The 17,155-nt window shown below is 29.8% G+C and overlaps 1 protein-coding gene across 1 annotated transcript; it reads left to right on the forward strand.

Moving 5' to 3' along the window:
- The first annotated feature begins 4,675 nt into the window (after window positions 1-4,675).
- LOC106774774 (GATA zinc finger domain-containing protein 14-like) lies at window positions 4,676-9,215 on the forward strand. The gene is made up of 5 exons (XM_022787243.1): window positions 4,676-5,654; window positions 5,995-6,893; window positions 7,084-8,232; window positions 8,736-8,960; window positions 9,069-9,215. The coding sequence occupies exons 1-5, from the start codon at window positions 4,874-4,876 to the stop codon at window positions 9,213-9,215; spliced, it is 3,201 nt and encodes a 1,066-aa protein (XP_022642964.1). The 5' UTR covers window positions 4,676-4,873.
- The last annotated feature ends 7,940 nt before the right edge of the window (window positions 9,216-17,155 follow it).

Consider the following 17,155-nt stretch of genomic DNA (forward strand, 5'->3'; position numbering starts at 1 on the left):
CATTGTCCCATATATAGGACATTTTTTTGTGTAATAGTAACTTAAGAAAAGTAATACATTTTGACTGTTCAGTTTTCTCTCCCAAAACTTTCACACATCCTAAACATATAACAGGCTTAGACTTGATCATCTGGATATAGAGCTATAACAGGTTCTACCCTTTATGTGGTGGAATAGTTAACAACCATCAAAGCTACCACACAAGGTTAGTCCTTAACATGCCTTTTCTAGATGGAGAAAGGCCCTCAGGCTAGGACCATAGTGGGTTATGCACCTGTGTAGTGGAACACCTAACAACCATCAAAACTACCACACAAGGTTAGTCTGTACCGCATCTTAGGCCATACTGAAAGCACCTAGACTAAGACCGTATGCTATTCTCAGTCTGACTCATCACTCTCTACTTGAGCATGGATAGTCATTGAAGTGTTAGGATAACTCATCATAACTGAACTTCTTACATTCGTACTAACAATACTTGAAACCACTCCAAGAAGTTCAACCTTTGAAACTCTTTTCAACCATACTTCAAATACACACATAACTTCATGCATAAAATCTCATAAACTTTCTCATTGACATTACTAAACAAACATTACATTACCATATCAATTTTTATCCATAAGAAAACAAATAAAGTATAAAATAAAAGACATCAATTTACATACAGGAAACCATAACCAAAAACTAAATCGATTATTGCCGAGAGGATTTATGCCAAAATGATTTTTGAATGGCAATAATCGAGTGTCATATGTGAGACTCGATTATTCTTATCAGTTTTTTACAACAACCTGATTTTTATAGTTTTAGTGCATCTTAGACATATCCAAATGATCATTTTATAATCTATGACACTAAAGTTGATACGAAAACATGTTTATAGATGAAAATAGAGTACTACATTACTCATTTGGATAGGAATTAGATGTATCAAACCAATTCAACAACTCAAAAGTTTCTAAACTCAATTCTATCACTTACAACACTCAATTTTTGAAACTAATAGCTTGAATAATAAGTCCTAATGGACTTAACAATAGACTTTCAACCATCATAGTTAGCCCAAAATATCTAATTCAAAATCTCACTCCTCAAAACCCCTAAAACTAGCTAAATCCTAGCCAAAATCAACATATCAATTACCAAAGGTTGTAGCATCAATTTCCTCTCATTCTTAAGGTCCACACCAGTTTTGAATTACCTAAGAAAACAAACTTAAAAACTCTGGTTTATATCAAATTTACTTCCTTTAGATTTTCACGTACCAAAACCCCTAAAAACCTTAAAAACTATCTTAAAATCATATTGTTTTAACTAACATTCATTTCAAACATTATATCAATTCATTTTCTTCAACAACAAACTATTAAAGACCTATTAAACGAATAATTGATCAGTTACCAATAGATATTACTCAGCTATGATCTCATAGGAACTTTTTGATCGTCAAACAGATGATTAATGAGTTAGAACTCTTAGGCTCTGTTCGTTTGAACAGATTTTACTGTTCAAACGAATTGGAGAGCGAGGAAATGAAAAGCAACTGTGTTCGCATTAACAGATTTGGAAGGAATGATTTTTGCTTATTTGCGGGATGAGGTGTTTTTTCTCATCCCTTGTAATGTTAAGAGATTTTAGAGTAATTGTAGTAAAAAATCTTTTTTATCCCTGATACAAACGCACAATTATTCCTCCACTTTCCTCCTGCCCACCTCTCTTTCCTCCACATGTTGATATTTATCCAAACAGCAGCCCCCAACTTTTCTTCATCTCCTTATTTCTATTTCTTCAGCTCCTAATTTTTATTATTCAAATACAATTTTTTACTTTATTTCCCTTCTACTTTCATTTATTATATATCTTTTCCTTGTATACTTTAATAATAATAATAATAATTAAGGTTAATTTTTTATTTTTTATAAACATTTTTACAATTAAATATAACATTAACAAATATCATTTTATATTACTTTAATAATTAGGGGTATTTTTGTAATCTTTAATTTCTACTAATTAAACTATTTTTTTAAATTTATCACATCAATCAAATCTTACACTAATTCTCACAAACTTTACTTCCAAATATACTCTCAATTACCCACAAATCCACTAAAAAAAACAACAAAAAAATTACCCTCAAATCCATTCAAATCATCTCTCCCAAATCACCTCAAAAGAACACAGCATTAGGCTTTGTTCGTTTGTAGTGATTTGGGGGAGATGATTTGAATGGATTTGAGTGGATTTGAGGGTAATTTTTTTGAGTGGATTTGGAAGTAAAGTTTGTGAGAATTAGTGTAGGATTTGATTGATGTGACAGATAAAATATTTTTGTTTAATTAGTAGAAATTGAAGATTACCAAAATATTCCTAGTTATTAATGTAATATAAAATGATAATTGTTAATGTTATATTTAATTGTAAAAAAAAAAATATAAAGAGTAAAAAATTAACATTAATTATTAAAATTAATTTTAATATTGTATAAAAAATTTATTTTAATAAAATGAATTTATTTTTAATTGTAATATTTTTGTAATATTATTTATTATTATGATTTTATTTGTTATGGAATTGAAATTGAATCGTTTTTAAAGAAAGAAATTATTAGAGATGGTTAGTAAATTACATGAGATAAAAAAAAAGTGTTAGCCTTTTATTTTGATATAATACTTACTTAAACCCCACCAAAGCCTCGTTCCATTCTAAACTCCAAATCCACAAAACTAGTTCCTTTGTCAATTTAGCTAAGATAAGAGAACTTTTACAATCCAAACTCCAAATCCACAAAACTAGTTCCTTTGTCAATCTAGCTAAGATAAGAGAACTTTTACAATCCAGCTTAAAAAGCTTAGCTCCTTTTCTTAAAAGTAACAAAAACACAACACACACCTTGTGCAAGCTCTTTCAACTTACGGGGAAGTGCATACCTAGAGACAATATTATAAAATGACATACAAGAAATGGAGAGAAATTAAAAGTGGAAAATATTAGAGAAAATTAGGACTAGATGCACCACTTGAAAGAGGCTCCAAGATAAGCATCAATGGAGGACCGCCACTTGCTTGAGCAAGATAAGGTCTGCCCAAAGAAGGACTTTGGAGACAAAAAACTATCTTAAAAGAAGATTGCAAAAGTGCAAATCAACATAAGTAATCAATTGATTCAAGGTAAGTGTACAAAGGAGACATCCTAGGCTTTTTATATAGCTTTTGGACTGAGTTTGGATGATAGTTTCAAGAGATGTGGGACTTGAATGCCTAAAGTCTAACCAACAACGTCCCTAGGTGTTTCTTAGTCCCACATTGTTTAACTCTCTCATTCCAAAGGGGTTTATAAGCCACTTAGCTCTCCTAAAGTTCAAAAAATGAAAACAAGTTATGTATATATATTGGTTTGCTAATTTACCTAAAGGTTGTTTAAGTTGGTACATTTTAGTAGGGTGTACCAAGTTTTAGGTTAGAAAAAAGTACCTGTGAAAAAAACTAACTTTAAATAAAGGATATTTTAATAATTTTAAAACTTAATGTAAAATAAAAAATAAAATTATTTATTTGTCATCTGATTGGTCCACGTGTATGAGTAGTTATTACCTTTTATTTTATTTTTTATTTAAAAAAAAAACTACCTTTTAAAAAATATATAATAAAAGGTAATAACTATCCATCTACACGTAGACCAATCATACGACGAATAAATACTTTTTATTTCTTTACTTTAAATTAAATTTTAAAATTATTAAAATGCCTTTGAATTTACTGTTAATTTTTTTAACAGGAACTTTGTTTTAACCTAAAACTTGATACACTCTATTAAAATGTACCAACTAAAAAAACTCCTCCATAAAAATAAATTTTTTAAATTATTAGTATTTCTTAAAACGTGTACCATATTACCTGATTATTACAAGATTCATGAAATCAAAATCCTACCTTTTTTTCTATTTTTTTTATAACTTTTTCTTTTTGTATTCTAAATAAAAGGGTGTACGAACTTTTTAGCCAATAAAAGATTTTCCTTAAAAAGGCAAACTAAATATTTATAGTTCTCTATGACTATCCATTTGTTAGGGAAGATCAAACATTTGTTAATTGATAACCACTTATTAGAGGTCTAGTTGACCTTGTTTTTCTCTTTTGATCCTTCAACGTTCACTTTTCAAAATGGTTTTCATCAACTTATACAAAATCTCTTTCATGCAAAATTTTGGTTACTTTTCTTTGTTCTTCTTATCTGTTATAACTTTTTTTTTTCTTGGCAAAAAAATCACATTTTCATTCAACTTTTCTCTAAAGTTTGTAGCAAACATGTGTATCATCCATTACTATAATAATTATGATTACTTTCTTGAACCTGGAAATTGACAAAGTGTTTACAATTTGAGTTTTTCACTATCAAGTTGTTGTGACAAATAAATTTGCTTACAACCTTGAAAGCATTTTAGTTTAACATTTGCACAAATAATTAAGTGCCAAATATGGGTTTGAATGTAAAGGATATTCAACTTCATATGTTTAAAGTGATCCATGATTCAACCAAGTCTAGTTACACATTTGTACAAAGTCATCTAATAATTTCAAGTGCCTTGCTTATTTGTTTTAGTCTATATATATTTCTTTCTTATATTTATAACTTCTTGGTTTACATGTCCCCTTTCTTTCTGTGTGGTATTATTTTTATAAAAATCTTTTGGAGTTCTGAAAAAACTCAACTCAAGTATGTTAAAATCAAGGATGAGAAAGAAGAGCAGAAGAAGGTTGAAGAAAAATGCCCAAAGGTACCAAACTATAAGAAATTAGATATACTTCACAAGTATCCATCACAAAATGCCACGAGTACAAGGAGAAACTTGAATGATAAGAATTGGGATATGTATGGTGGTTTAGATGATAAGTCCAAGGATTTGTCAACAATTTTTTATAATGAGTTCACCAAAAGAAACATGGAGAATAAATGGGGTAGATATTTTGAGAAGGGGGAAAGCTCATTGGAAAATAGGTTGTTTGCAAAAAAAACTCAAGTTCATAAGAGGAAAAACTTAAGATCTGAACCTTCAATGGTTGATTTGGTGGAATATGGTGATTTAGAGATAGAAAAAAAGATAGAGGATGGAGATGATGAGGAAGAAACACAAGAGGATAGGAATAAAGCCATAGAATGGACAGAAGATGATCAAAAGAACTTAATGTATCTTGGAATTTCAGAAATGGAGAGAAATAAAAGACTAGAGAGCCTTATGGCTAGAAGAAAAGAAAAAAAGTTATTTAAAGGGAAATTTGAGAAAGGTCTAAATGATAAAAAACCAATTGCACCATTGTTTATCAAAAGAAACAATCCCTTAAATTCTTCAAAAGAGTTTGATGATGGTTTAGAATCGCCAGGTTCTGCCCCTTCTCTCATACCAAGAAGTCCTTATAGCATTCCTTTTGATCCTTCTAAAGAGAAGCTTAACCTTATAAGAGATAGTTTTCCACAAGAATTCTCTAGTCAAAGCAACATGCCATTATCTAGGCATGAAAGTTTCAGTTTAGGGCACCCTTTCACATTTGAAACCAAACAAGATCACGGTGCTAGAGAGCATTATTTTCACAATAGAGGAAGGAAGTATTCTGACAGAGTTACATATTCAAGATTTAGAAGGAGTCATACAGGTGATAGTCATATTTTCTTCTCATTATTTTTCTTTCTTTTCATTATTTCTCTATCGCTCTCAAGGTGATAAAACCAAAACTTAAACTAGACTTATGAAAAATGCTTTATGACATTTTTTATAAATACTTTTTATATATTTTAGACAATTATTATTATTATTTAAAAAAATAAAGTTGTGAAAAAAAATAATTATTATTTTTAAAAAAAGAAAGTTGTGAAAAATAATTATTATTTTTTAAAAAATATTTATTATTTTAAGTTCTTTATCGAATATATTAAAAAAAAAAGAAATTATTGTGAAATTTGTTCAATAAAACTAAATGTATTTTACTTATGCAGATAAGGGAACTCATGATTGGCTAATTGACCAATTGATTTACAATGAAAGTGGCGAAAGTAGTGAAAATGGAGAAAATGGATTGCAAACATTCAATCCATCAATGAAAGGAGAGGAATCAACACATAAAGAAGATGAGAAACATAATATTGATATGAATGACATGAAAGATGAGAAAGTGGAGTATGAAACAAAAGTTATGTCAAATCAGACAAATGAGTCACGACCAGAGAAATCAGGACAATGGCCTAAGTTTCCTAAGTCTCATGGAAGGGTTCTCAATTTACCATCATCTACTAGTAACACTAGTGCTACTAGTAGTAATATAAACGAAGTTATGTATGAGAATATCACATCAGTAATTGATAAAAGACAAGAAAATATGTTCTTAACCAATGGGAGACTTTGTCACACCCCAACACATTCTGTAGCTTCTGACTTACAAGTAGAAGTTTCTGAGATTGGTTCACCAACATCAACAGTCGGTGAGAATGCTGAGATTAATTCTTCCATTGATAGAGACTCAGTATTATATGATGGGGACATTGATAGAGACATTAGTTCTGGTAGTGAAGAGTTGTGGGGAGCCTCTTACCATGGAGTAAAAGAAGTAGAAGGAGTTAAAAATGAAGAGAATGATGTAGAAGTGAACAATTCTTCAAGGGGTTTTGTTTCAACTTTTGATACATGTCATATAGATGGAGAAAACACAACTGATATATGCTCATCATCCTCAAAATATGATGTGCCTGAAAATACTCCAACTCATGCAACAAACAATCATCATAATATATTCGACTATTTGAAACATCCTATGGAGGAAAGTCAAGCACCACAATCTTCCAATTCTTCTCATGCTCTAGATCAATTTCCAAATGAAACACAACCAGAAAACCTAAAGGTAAGTTACCTTGGTGTTATTTTGTAATAAAATTGTTAGTGAAATTTTTTTGTTTATAAATTCACATAAAAGAACAAAATATGTCATTTTATGTTTATAAGAATTCAATCACTATATTTTACTTGTTTTCTTCATTAGAAAGACTTTAAAAGATGATACATTACATTATTATCATTTTTTATACTATTAGGAACAATACAACATCACAGAGAATGTCGCAAATGAGACAAGACTTATCAACGATATGAATAACTTAGCAACCACCAATCAAGATAACATAGAAAACTCAAGAAATAGTGAAGATCACGACACGTCAATAATGCGACAAGAATCAGTTGATGATGCCTCCATTTACTCGGTCTCATCATCACCAAGGTCTGTGTTACCGGAGAAAACTATGGGAGATGAAATTTCGTTGTCAAATTTTGATCAACACATTTATATAGATGGTCAACAATCTATTGGAGAGGATTTAACCCAAGAAAGTTTAGATAATGAAATTTCACCTAACATCATACTTCATACCAGGCAACCAATGGCTGAAGATGTAATAGATGAAATTTCATTGTCAAATTTTGATCAACACATGCATATAGACGATCGACAATCTATGGCAGATGGTTTAACCCAAGCAAGTTTAGATAGTGAAAATCCCCCTAACATCGTACCTCATACCAAACAACCAATGATAAATAACGTAAGAGACGAAACTTCATTTTCAAATTTTGATCAACATATGCATATAAATGGTCAACAATCTATTGGGGAGGGTTTAACCCAAGAAAGTTTAGATAGTGAAAATTCACCTAACATCGTGCCTCATACAAGACAACCAATCATAGAGGATATAATAGATGAAACTTTATTGTCAAATTTTGATCAACACATGCATGTAGAGCCTCAACTATCTATAGTGGATGGTATGATCCAAGAAAGCTCAAACAATCATAGTCCACATGATAGCATGCCTCAAACAATGCAACCAATGATGGATGATTTAATAGATGAAATTTCATCGTCAAATTTTGATCAACACATACAAATAGAGCCTCAACAATCTATTGTGGATGGTGTAAATGAAGAAAGCTTAAACAATGAAGGTCTACATGATGTCATGTCTAAATCAATGCAACCGATGATGGATGGTTTAATAAATGACATTTTATTGTCAAATTTTGATGGACTCGTGCGTACAGAACCTCAACAATCTACAACAGAGAGTGTAACCCTAGAAACGTCAACGATTGAAAGTCCACCTAACATTTTTCCTCAAACCGATCAACTAATGATAGATGATACAAGTGATAACTTACACAATCTTAACTTCAATCAATCACAGGTATGTCCTTAGAACATAATTAAATACTTTCATCTCTAAATACTTTTTAACATACAAATATTACACTAAATTTACAAGATTTTTTAATACTTATTGTATTTCAGATTAAGAAAATGTTTATCTAATTGTCATATTCATAACTAATTAATAAAAGAAATTATAACTTTCATTAATCATATACACGTAACTAAGAGTTTATATGTATGGTAAAAGTTACCTCTTTTTGTTTTCCTTTTAATTTCTACATGGAATTTCATAATGTTGTACTATGTACATTTTCTTTACACATGAAATTAAGTAAAAATAAGAAAAAATCTTTATAATCACTAATGAAAATAAAAATTAAAAGTATACAATGTTTTCACAAATTAAATAAACTTAAGTAAATGTTAAAGTTTCTTAAACGCAATTACAAAAAAAAAATAAGCTTTTAAGTTTTCTTTCTCAAATGAAACAAGAAAAGCTTTAAACCTTATTTGCATATTACATGTGACATTTATCAGGAACAGACTAGTCCTCTGGAGAATTTTAATGAAGAATCTAACATCTTTGGCAACATGAACGATGAAGTTAACAACAAGGAAAAACACATCAAGTTAAAGAACAATGAAGACAATTCTAATCACCTAATCAGTCAAGAAGCTACTATACAATCAACCAACCCAATAAGTGACACAACAACTTTGGAAGATATGAATGAAAAATCAAGAGATTCAGTGGATGATAAAGTAAATTTGATTCTTTAACATTTTAATGATTATTGTACATTTATACTATATTATATTACATTAGATATACAAGTTATATTATGTATAGTTTTTTTGTAAATTTAGCAGGTGTCATCCACAGATATGCTTAAAGATGATAAGAATGACAATCCATCAAGTAGCAATAATGTCCATGGTGAGTTGTCAAAACAAAGGGTTACTAAACGAAGGACTCAAAGTAGAGAATCGGGTTACTTATCTGATGTATTTGATTGATTGTAATGACAAATTTTAGCTATATCAACAAATAGTAAAAAAAAAATAAATCTAAATGATCATATGTTTCTTAATTTACCTTACTTTTTTTTTTGTGTGTATTAATAGGATAGCTATTGAGGTAAAAGAAATGTACAATACAAATGCAAAATTACATATTCAATTTTTTTAAATGCATGAAATCTATTATTTGTTTATCCTTTTATTCTACTTTATTTATTATCCACTGGTATTTACTTCAATTCTTATATAAAAATTGATATGTGAGATGAAATATCAATAAATAAATATTGTTCTAAACAAAGTAATAAAATAAAAACGAGTTGTATCATGTGTTTATTTCTCGATCATCTAATTTCACAAGTCATAAGTAAATATGATAGTAATAAACATGTTTATATAATACTAATTGACTTAAATATTTTATTTGGAGTAGTGACGAGTTTGTGATCTGATTCTAATTTATTAAGTTTCTTTTTTTAATTTATCAAGCAAATGGATATGTATAATGTCATTTGATTTGATTAAGAACATCTAGAAAATAAAAATAAATTAGTTAACACGTTGTAGATCAATATAGGTCTTTTGTTTTATTGTTAGATCAAATTATTATTTTATTGATAATTTGCTTCTATACTATACTTTCGTATATGCAAGAAGAAACCTTTTAATAGAAGAGAATATCAAAATAAAGAAAAAAAAAAGTCAAAATATCTTAAAATGTGTATTAGTACATAAATTTTTATTACCTGAATTCTTTTATTTTTGGTTTTTAATATTTTTATTTGAAGAACTTCTTCTCATTATACAAATTTTATTCTTCTTTTATAAGGACCTTGAAAATAACTAAAAAATAGAATTAGTCTTTACAAATAGAACTCAATTAGTTTATATTTAAAAGGTCAAATTATAAATGAAAAATCAATTAATTGAGTTTTATTATATAAAGTATACCATTTTACTACAAAATTATTTTGTTCCTTTTATCTACATTTTATGTTAATTTTTTACTTCTTTATTTATCGATTTGAATATTAATACCGTACAAGTCATGGCCTCAAACAGAACAATTCTATTAATTAAAAATTTACATCATAGTACATTGACTCTGTATCCTAGTCATTTTAAGGTTTTACCTTGCATGTAGTGCTTTTGCGGTCACATGTGACTCAAAAGGGTTTGAAATAAATCTCTCTCAGTATGTGATCATTATGGTATTGTATCTTATGTGAGTGGAGTCTTTAAAAGCTGTAATGTGATCTTAAGACATAGCTCATATAAGGGAACCAATTATGTTGTATTAGTACTTTTAGTTTTGATCAAATTGATTTTAAAAGGAATTGTATCCATTACTTACCTTGGTTGAGGCAATTTGTTCTATGCTAATAGACAATGATTTGTGATAGAAATGTTGATTTATCTTATATTTGAGTCTTTAAATTAAGATAATATCATGCGATTTAGAAATAAATGGAGAATAGGTATATTGGATTAATTTTATAGGCTTTTGGTACCATATTTTAGTGCAAAAGGGGATATTATGACTTGTAAAAGAGGTAAAAAAACTAGGAGTGATAGCACATTTTTACACACATTTATAGGTTTATAATACATTGGTTGCACTTTCCATTAGTCTTATTTTATTTTATTTCACTTATGTAATTAGTAATAAATTGAGTCCTTTAGTTATACACTATAACGAGAGTCAATAAGCTAAACTAATATACAAATTAGATTTTTGAAATTATGCAGACTTATTAGACGAGTCAACAGTCTTTGAGTGAAAATCGAAAAATTAAAATCCAAAAAGATTAAGTCATTCTACTCACTAGACAAGCCTTGTGAAAAAGGTTCTCAAAGGTTTGGGTCTCTAGGAAAGTAAAATCATTGTTGAGCGCAAACATTTTATAAAAAAATCCAGAGAGCTCGTGATGGTTGAGTTGTAGGGTGAGTTTTGTCTTATTGGACTAATATAATTACTTTTACTCCTAATATTTGTTTACTGGACGAGTCAATTCTCTCATTGAGCAAAAATAATTTATTTAAAATATAGAAAGCTTAGAAAGAATTGATTTTTGAGTGAGTCAAGTATTTGTTAGGTAAGCATACCTATAAAGGCAACTTGCTTAGTAAGAGGTAGTGGTCGTTGGGCAAATGTTAGTATTTGAAAACTCTCAACTTTGTCTCTTTAGGCAAACTTATGTGCTTGTTGAGCGAGAGGGGAATAATTTGTATACATGAAAATCAATGTTTTGAGTTTTGAAATAAACTAGATGGATGTATGGCTGAGTAGGACCAGGATGTTAGCTATAATTTACTATTTTGTGTGTGAGTGGTTGAATTGAATTAGAATGATAGCCATAATCTATTGTGATTCATGATTTATGTGTGTATATAGTTACTTCCAAAAGAGAAAATACTATATTGGAATGTAATAGGTCGTGGTTTATTTAATTAGTGATTTTGTATGAGATTATCTTCACTCTATTAACATTGAACTCACATAAAGGAAGATGTTAAGTGGTAAGAGTTGGTGAAAATTCTTATAATTTGAAGGGAAGGTGTGCAAAAGAATTATGTGTCATAGATAAAAGGAATTCACATTATAATATGAATGGAGGACTTAACTACAAATATATATGGCTTTGTGTGAACGAGAGGTAGTGTGACAATTATAGAAACTTTAAGTCTGGTTCAATACACAAAGTCTTTCCGAAGTAGAGTCAAATATCTATAATGAGTTTGGGCCAAATGAGTTATTCTTAATTTGAGTTAAATGGATTGTTATTTGAATGAACTAGATAAATTGTTACTTGAATGGTCGAATAAACTTTTATTATTATAGATTTTATATTTTATGTTTAATGAATATCTATTATGATAAATGAGTATATTATATTTTATAAATTATTAGTGTATATTTTTTTTGTGTTTTTGTTTATTTTAACTATGTAATACACAATAACAAATGTTAAAGATAAAAGTTGTCAGTTGAGCATAGAAGAAAATTGTATTTTTTATTGGAATTTATATATATATATATATATATATATATATATATATATATATATATATATATATATATATATATTTATTTGTTTCTTTTAAATTATTTAATAGTTTCATTTAATAAAATTTCCTTAGTTAATGTCGACTTGTGTTTTTTTTTAAAATAAGTAATATAATGTAACGAATAATATGATTGTTACACTAGTTCACTCATGTAATGTTAATTTTTATTTTTTATAAAAAGATTAGTTAATTCATATCTAAGAGAGTTTGACATTAGTTATAAACATAAATACGACTAGACATAAATCTTATACTTAATTAACATTATGCTAAAAATGAATATAACGTTTTTACCTTTTTTACTTTCAAATGATAATATCTTAAATCCACATCAACCTCTCTTTTCTTCATCATACTTATTCTCATGAAATTATATTAAAAAACATTAATATTCCCCATAATTTCAAAATAGACATTATGCTTTCCTTATATTTTTAATAAAAAGAACATCAAATGGATTCAGATTTTAAATAAGAAATTATATCATATTTTTTTTTGGAAGAGATGCCCAACTCCTTGGATTTATTTAAAATATCCTATTGATTATAATTTAAATAAAAAAAATTATAAATGAAAATTTTAAAATATAAATAATATATAAATTTTGTAACTTTTCACTTTACACTAGTACAAAAACGTTGTTTAACGTCATCCATTAGACGTCGGTTTCGTGAAAAACCGACGTCTATTACTGCACGGTGGCATTATTGTAAATATATTAGAAAACTAGATGTCAGTTTCGCTGTTAGGCGACGTCTATAACATCATAGACGTCGCACCTGCCGCAAACCGACGTCCAATTGCCTGAGGTATGTGATAAGACAATCAATTCGACGTCGGCTAAAAAAAGGCACCGACGTTCAAGTCACTGACAGGAAATCAAACGTCAATCGGTTCAGCTTTAGACGTCGCATAGACGTCGGATCCCTTGAAAACCCGACGTCGACTGGGCTACAATTAATGTTGTTCACCTAATTCCCAGGCGCTTAGACGTTAGATAGTCAAACGGCAACGTCTCAAGCCTGTCTGGAAGGCGAGAAGACAAAAATTCTTCAATTTAGACGTCGATTCTGAACGTAAGCGACGTCTACGTTCCAGTAATTGATTATTTTCACCAAATTCGAGGGTTTTAGACGTAGGCTAGGAGGGGCACCGACGTGAACTACCCTTACAGGAAATCAAACATCAATCTTTTCAGCTTCTTTGACGTAGAATAGACGTCGAATCCCCTGAAACAACCGACGCCCCATTTCATTTTAAATAAACCGCAGACTCTTATCGCCATTTAGTTTCTGATCGCGTCTTCATCTCTTCTCCTTTTTCTCTGCTTCTCCTCTTCTTTTACTCGCTTGTGCACCTCTCCTTTTTATCTCTTGCGGCATTGCATTGTGGTTTCTCATAACGTCATTGTCTTCGTCCTCTCCTTTTTCTCTCTTGCATCCCAGGTGCGTGGTTTTTTTTATGCTTTACCGTTTAAACTTTCTTTAGTTTTTTATCGATTATCTTGTCGTTCAACTGATTAAAAATTGCTTTCTTTGTGTTGTGTTTTAGTGCAGTTTTGATCCTTTCTTTGGGTAACATAGTGTAACATTCTCCCTTTGCTTGTTTCCTCACAAGAAGAGTGACGATCTTTTGAGTTTTCTATGGCTTCCGACCCAAAATGGAACTTGGGTCCTTGTCTAGTTCTCGTATCACCGTAATTTTTTTCCTTTGCGGTTGAATAATGGGAAGTAGTCATGGACCCAGGTTCGGTTTTGGGTTGAATGTCATAGAAGATTCAAAAGACACAGGCTTTTTTTGTGGGGAAACTAGCGAGAGGAAAGTGTTACACAATGCTACCGAAAGTCTGGATCAAAACTGCACTAAAACACAACGTCATTGTTAGACGTCGGTTAGTGCATGGTCCGACGTCTATGAGGAACATAGACGTCGGTTAATGTCATTTACAACTTCTATATATTCATGTTGACGTCGGTTTAAGCATAGGTGGACGTCTATATAGAGTAATTAGACATCGGTGTGAGTATAAGCAGATGTCTATATAGACGTCGGTCGATATCGTTAACTGACGTCTATATAGACGTCGGTCGGAGGAATTGCGAGTCCCATAGACATCACTCGTATAGACGTCGGTTGTGAAAGTGACGCTAAAAACCCAAATTAACCGACGTTAAATAGCGTTTCTGCACTAGTGTTAATAATATGAAATTTTAAAACTAAAAATTTTCTTATGAATATTTACAAAACAAATAATCAAATGTATATTGTATATTAGTATAGTTATTTAACATAGGACTAATATCATATATATACATTCTCAAACTATTATACTATGATTTTATTACAAAACCATACCTAACATGATCTAATATCGTTCAATCATCTAGACAGTTGGCTCCTCAACCATAATATACCTCTACACTTGCATCTTTATTTTCTCACACAAATACGGTAAACATTGCAAAAGAAGAAAACAAAACAAGACAATATACCACAAAAGAAGGATAAGTTAATGTGCAAAAGAGTTTTCATATAATGGAAATAACATTGATCTCACATATTTATCCAATTATACAAATCATTAGCAAAGACAAGCATACCACATATAATGACTCAAACAAGACTCAACTATTCGGATACAAGCATTAATGTCAAATCTCGGAGGGTCTTGCACTTGTAATGGCCTCTACTGATCTATTGCCAATGTGTTTCACTCTATCACATACAAGGTCAGTCCATTAACATCTTAGGTCAAGGTAAAACTTCTAAACTAGGACCTTTTGCACCTCTCACCACATACCATATTCTATCATACTTGAGCTTGAATGGTTATTAGATCGATAGGATAACCTCTAACATCTAAACTCTCACATCAATGTATACACTAATAAAACCAAATCATAATCCTCTTTTGACCAAAACCACACATCTTCATATAGATCACATATAAAGATAATTTCCTTAACAACTTACAAGATCACATTAAACATACAAAATAGTGAACATGAAAGGTTGAACAACCCTATTAATTTCGCTCAACGAGTACTGCTTAAAAGTCCACTTGTTCAATTACTAGAAGTCTCATTCAATAATAGAAGTACTAGAACTCACAAATATTAAATCACTCATAATTCACTCAACAAAGAGCTGTCGTGCTCAACAACTACTAAGTAGGGGTGGAAAAAAATACCAATTTGACCTATTTTTGCTCGACTTACCCTCGGTCTTACAAAATCAGGTTGGACTGGGCTGATCCATAAAGAAAGGCAAGAAATTGCAACCTACCCCGTCATAGGGTGGATTAGCTAGCTGGCCCGCCATTTTTTTTAATTTTTTTTATAATTTCTTTGTATATATGCTTATAAATAAATAAATATTTAAGGTATTTTTCTAAACGCAAATAATAACCTTCAATTAAAAGCTTACAGTGATTCCAACTAGGTCGGTTGCCCTAACTCTCGCAAATCCACCACTGGCTACATTGTTTACTTGGGAGACTCGCCAATATCATGGAAATCAAAAAAGCAAAACACGGTCTCACGCAGCTCACCCGAAGCAGAATATCACGCTCTTGCCTAGATCGTTTGTGAACTCCAGTGGCTTAGCAATCTTATGAATGATCTCCATCTTCCTCTTCCACAACCTGGCATCATATATTGTGACAACGTGTCTACCATCAAAATCGCCACCAACCAATTATTCCATGAATGAACAAAGCACATAGAGATTGACTACCATCTCATTTGGGAAAAAGTCCAACAGGGCATTGTGAAGCTCCTCCCCATACGCACTAGTTTACAACTTGCTGATATATTGACCAAGCCTCTTCCTCCTCAACCTTTCATAGCATCAATTCCAAGCTTGACACTCTTAACATCTAAGCTAAGTTTGAGGGGGCTGTCAGAATCCTCTGTAATTTGTATTTTACTGTTTTTTATTTGCTCCTCTGTCACCTTATATATAGGGGTACTCTTTACTTTCCAGACACAATATACATTTTATATTCACATAATATAATTGTGTAGAAAATTCTCTCTCTCGTTTATCTGCTTTTCCAGTTTTACTTTTGCCGTTTATGCGGACTCTATAAGTCTTCTTGTCACTTTTTGCTTACTTATCATGATGCATACAATCTCACACACACATAACTTATTTCATAGACATGATCCTTCAAAAACATCTTTTGTCGCTATTCTATGACACAATTATAAAAACCAATCAAAACATATTAAATTATTAGTTTTCTCAACTTAAAATAGATTCCTAATACTTTTCTTTCCTTACATAGTTTAAAAACATATAATTTCTTTATCTACACAAATAAAAATCTAATAAAAATCAATACATAACCTTAACATGAGCTTATAATCACAAATAAACAAATATCACTTAAAAGGATATAAGAACTATATGCAACTGAAATAAGGTAACACATTAGAGATAAAACATATTACTTCAAGAAAATAAAAGTAAAAATTAAGCATACTTTAAAAACAAAAGAATATTTTGTAGGATTTGTAATACTATTTCACAAGGATTATTCTTCCGCTTTTAAATATTAAAAAAAAAAATTGGTGTCAGATTTGTAAAGAGAAGAGAGAAAACTTAAATATATTGTTTATAGATAAATAATTAATTTATATAAATTAACTTGTCATAAAATTATATTTATAATTTAGTACCTTTAATAATAAAATAATAAAATATAATTTTGAAATGAGTTATTTTCAATTCAAATTACTTTTAAATAGAAAATTTTGATCTTTTTAGTCTTTTAAAATTAGTGTATTTAGTTTCACATTATATTAACACCAACTTGTCGAAAACATTTTCTAACAAAGATCATATTTATATTATTTCTTTATTTT

This window comes from Vigna radiata, chromosome 10, assembly GCF_000741045.1.
Source record: "Vigna radiata var. radiata cultivar VC1973A chromosome 10, Vradiata_ver6, whole genome shotgun sequence".
Classification (NCBI taxonomy): Eukaryota; Viridiplantae; Streptophyta; class Magnoliopsida; order Fabales; family Fabaceae; genus Vigna; species Vigna radiata.

Bases quoted from the DNA above. Each gene is read 5' to 3' on its own strand.
- LOC106774774 (XM_022787243.1), top strand. From the start codon at position 4,874: ATGTATGGTGGTTTAGATGATAAGTCCAAGGATTTGTCAACAATTTTT. The intron at 5,655-5,994 runs GTGATAGTCATA...TTACTTATGCAG, and splicing joins ATTTAGAAGGAGTCATACAG to ATAAGGGAACTCATGATTGG. The intron at 8,961-9,068 runs GTAAATTTGATT...TAAATTTAGCAG, and splicing joins GAGATTCAGTGGATGATAAA to GTGTCATCCACAGATATGCT.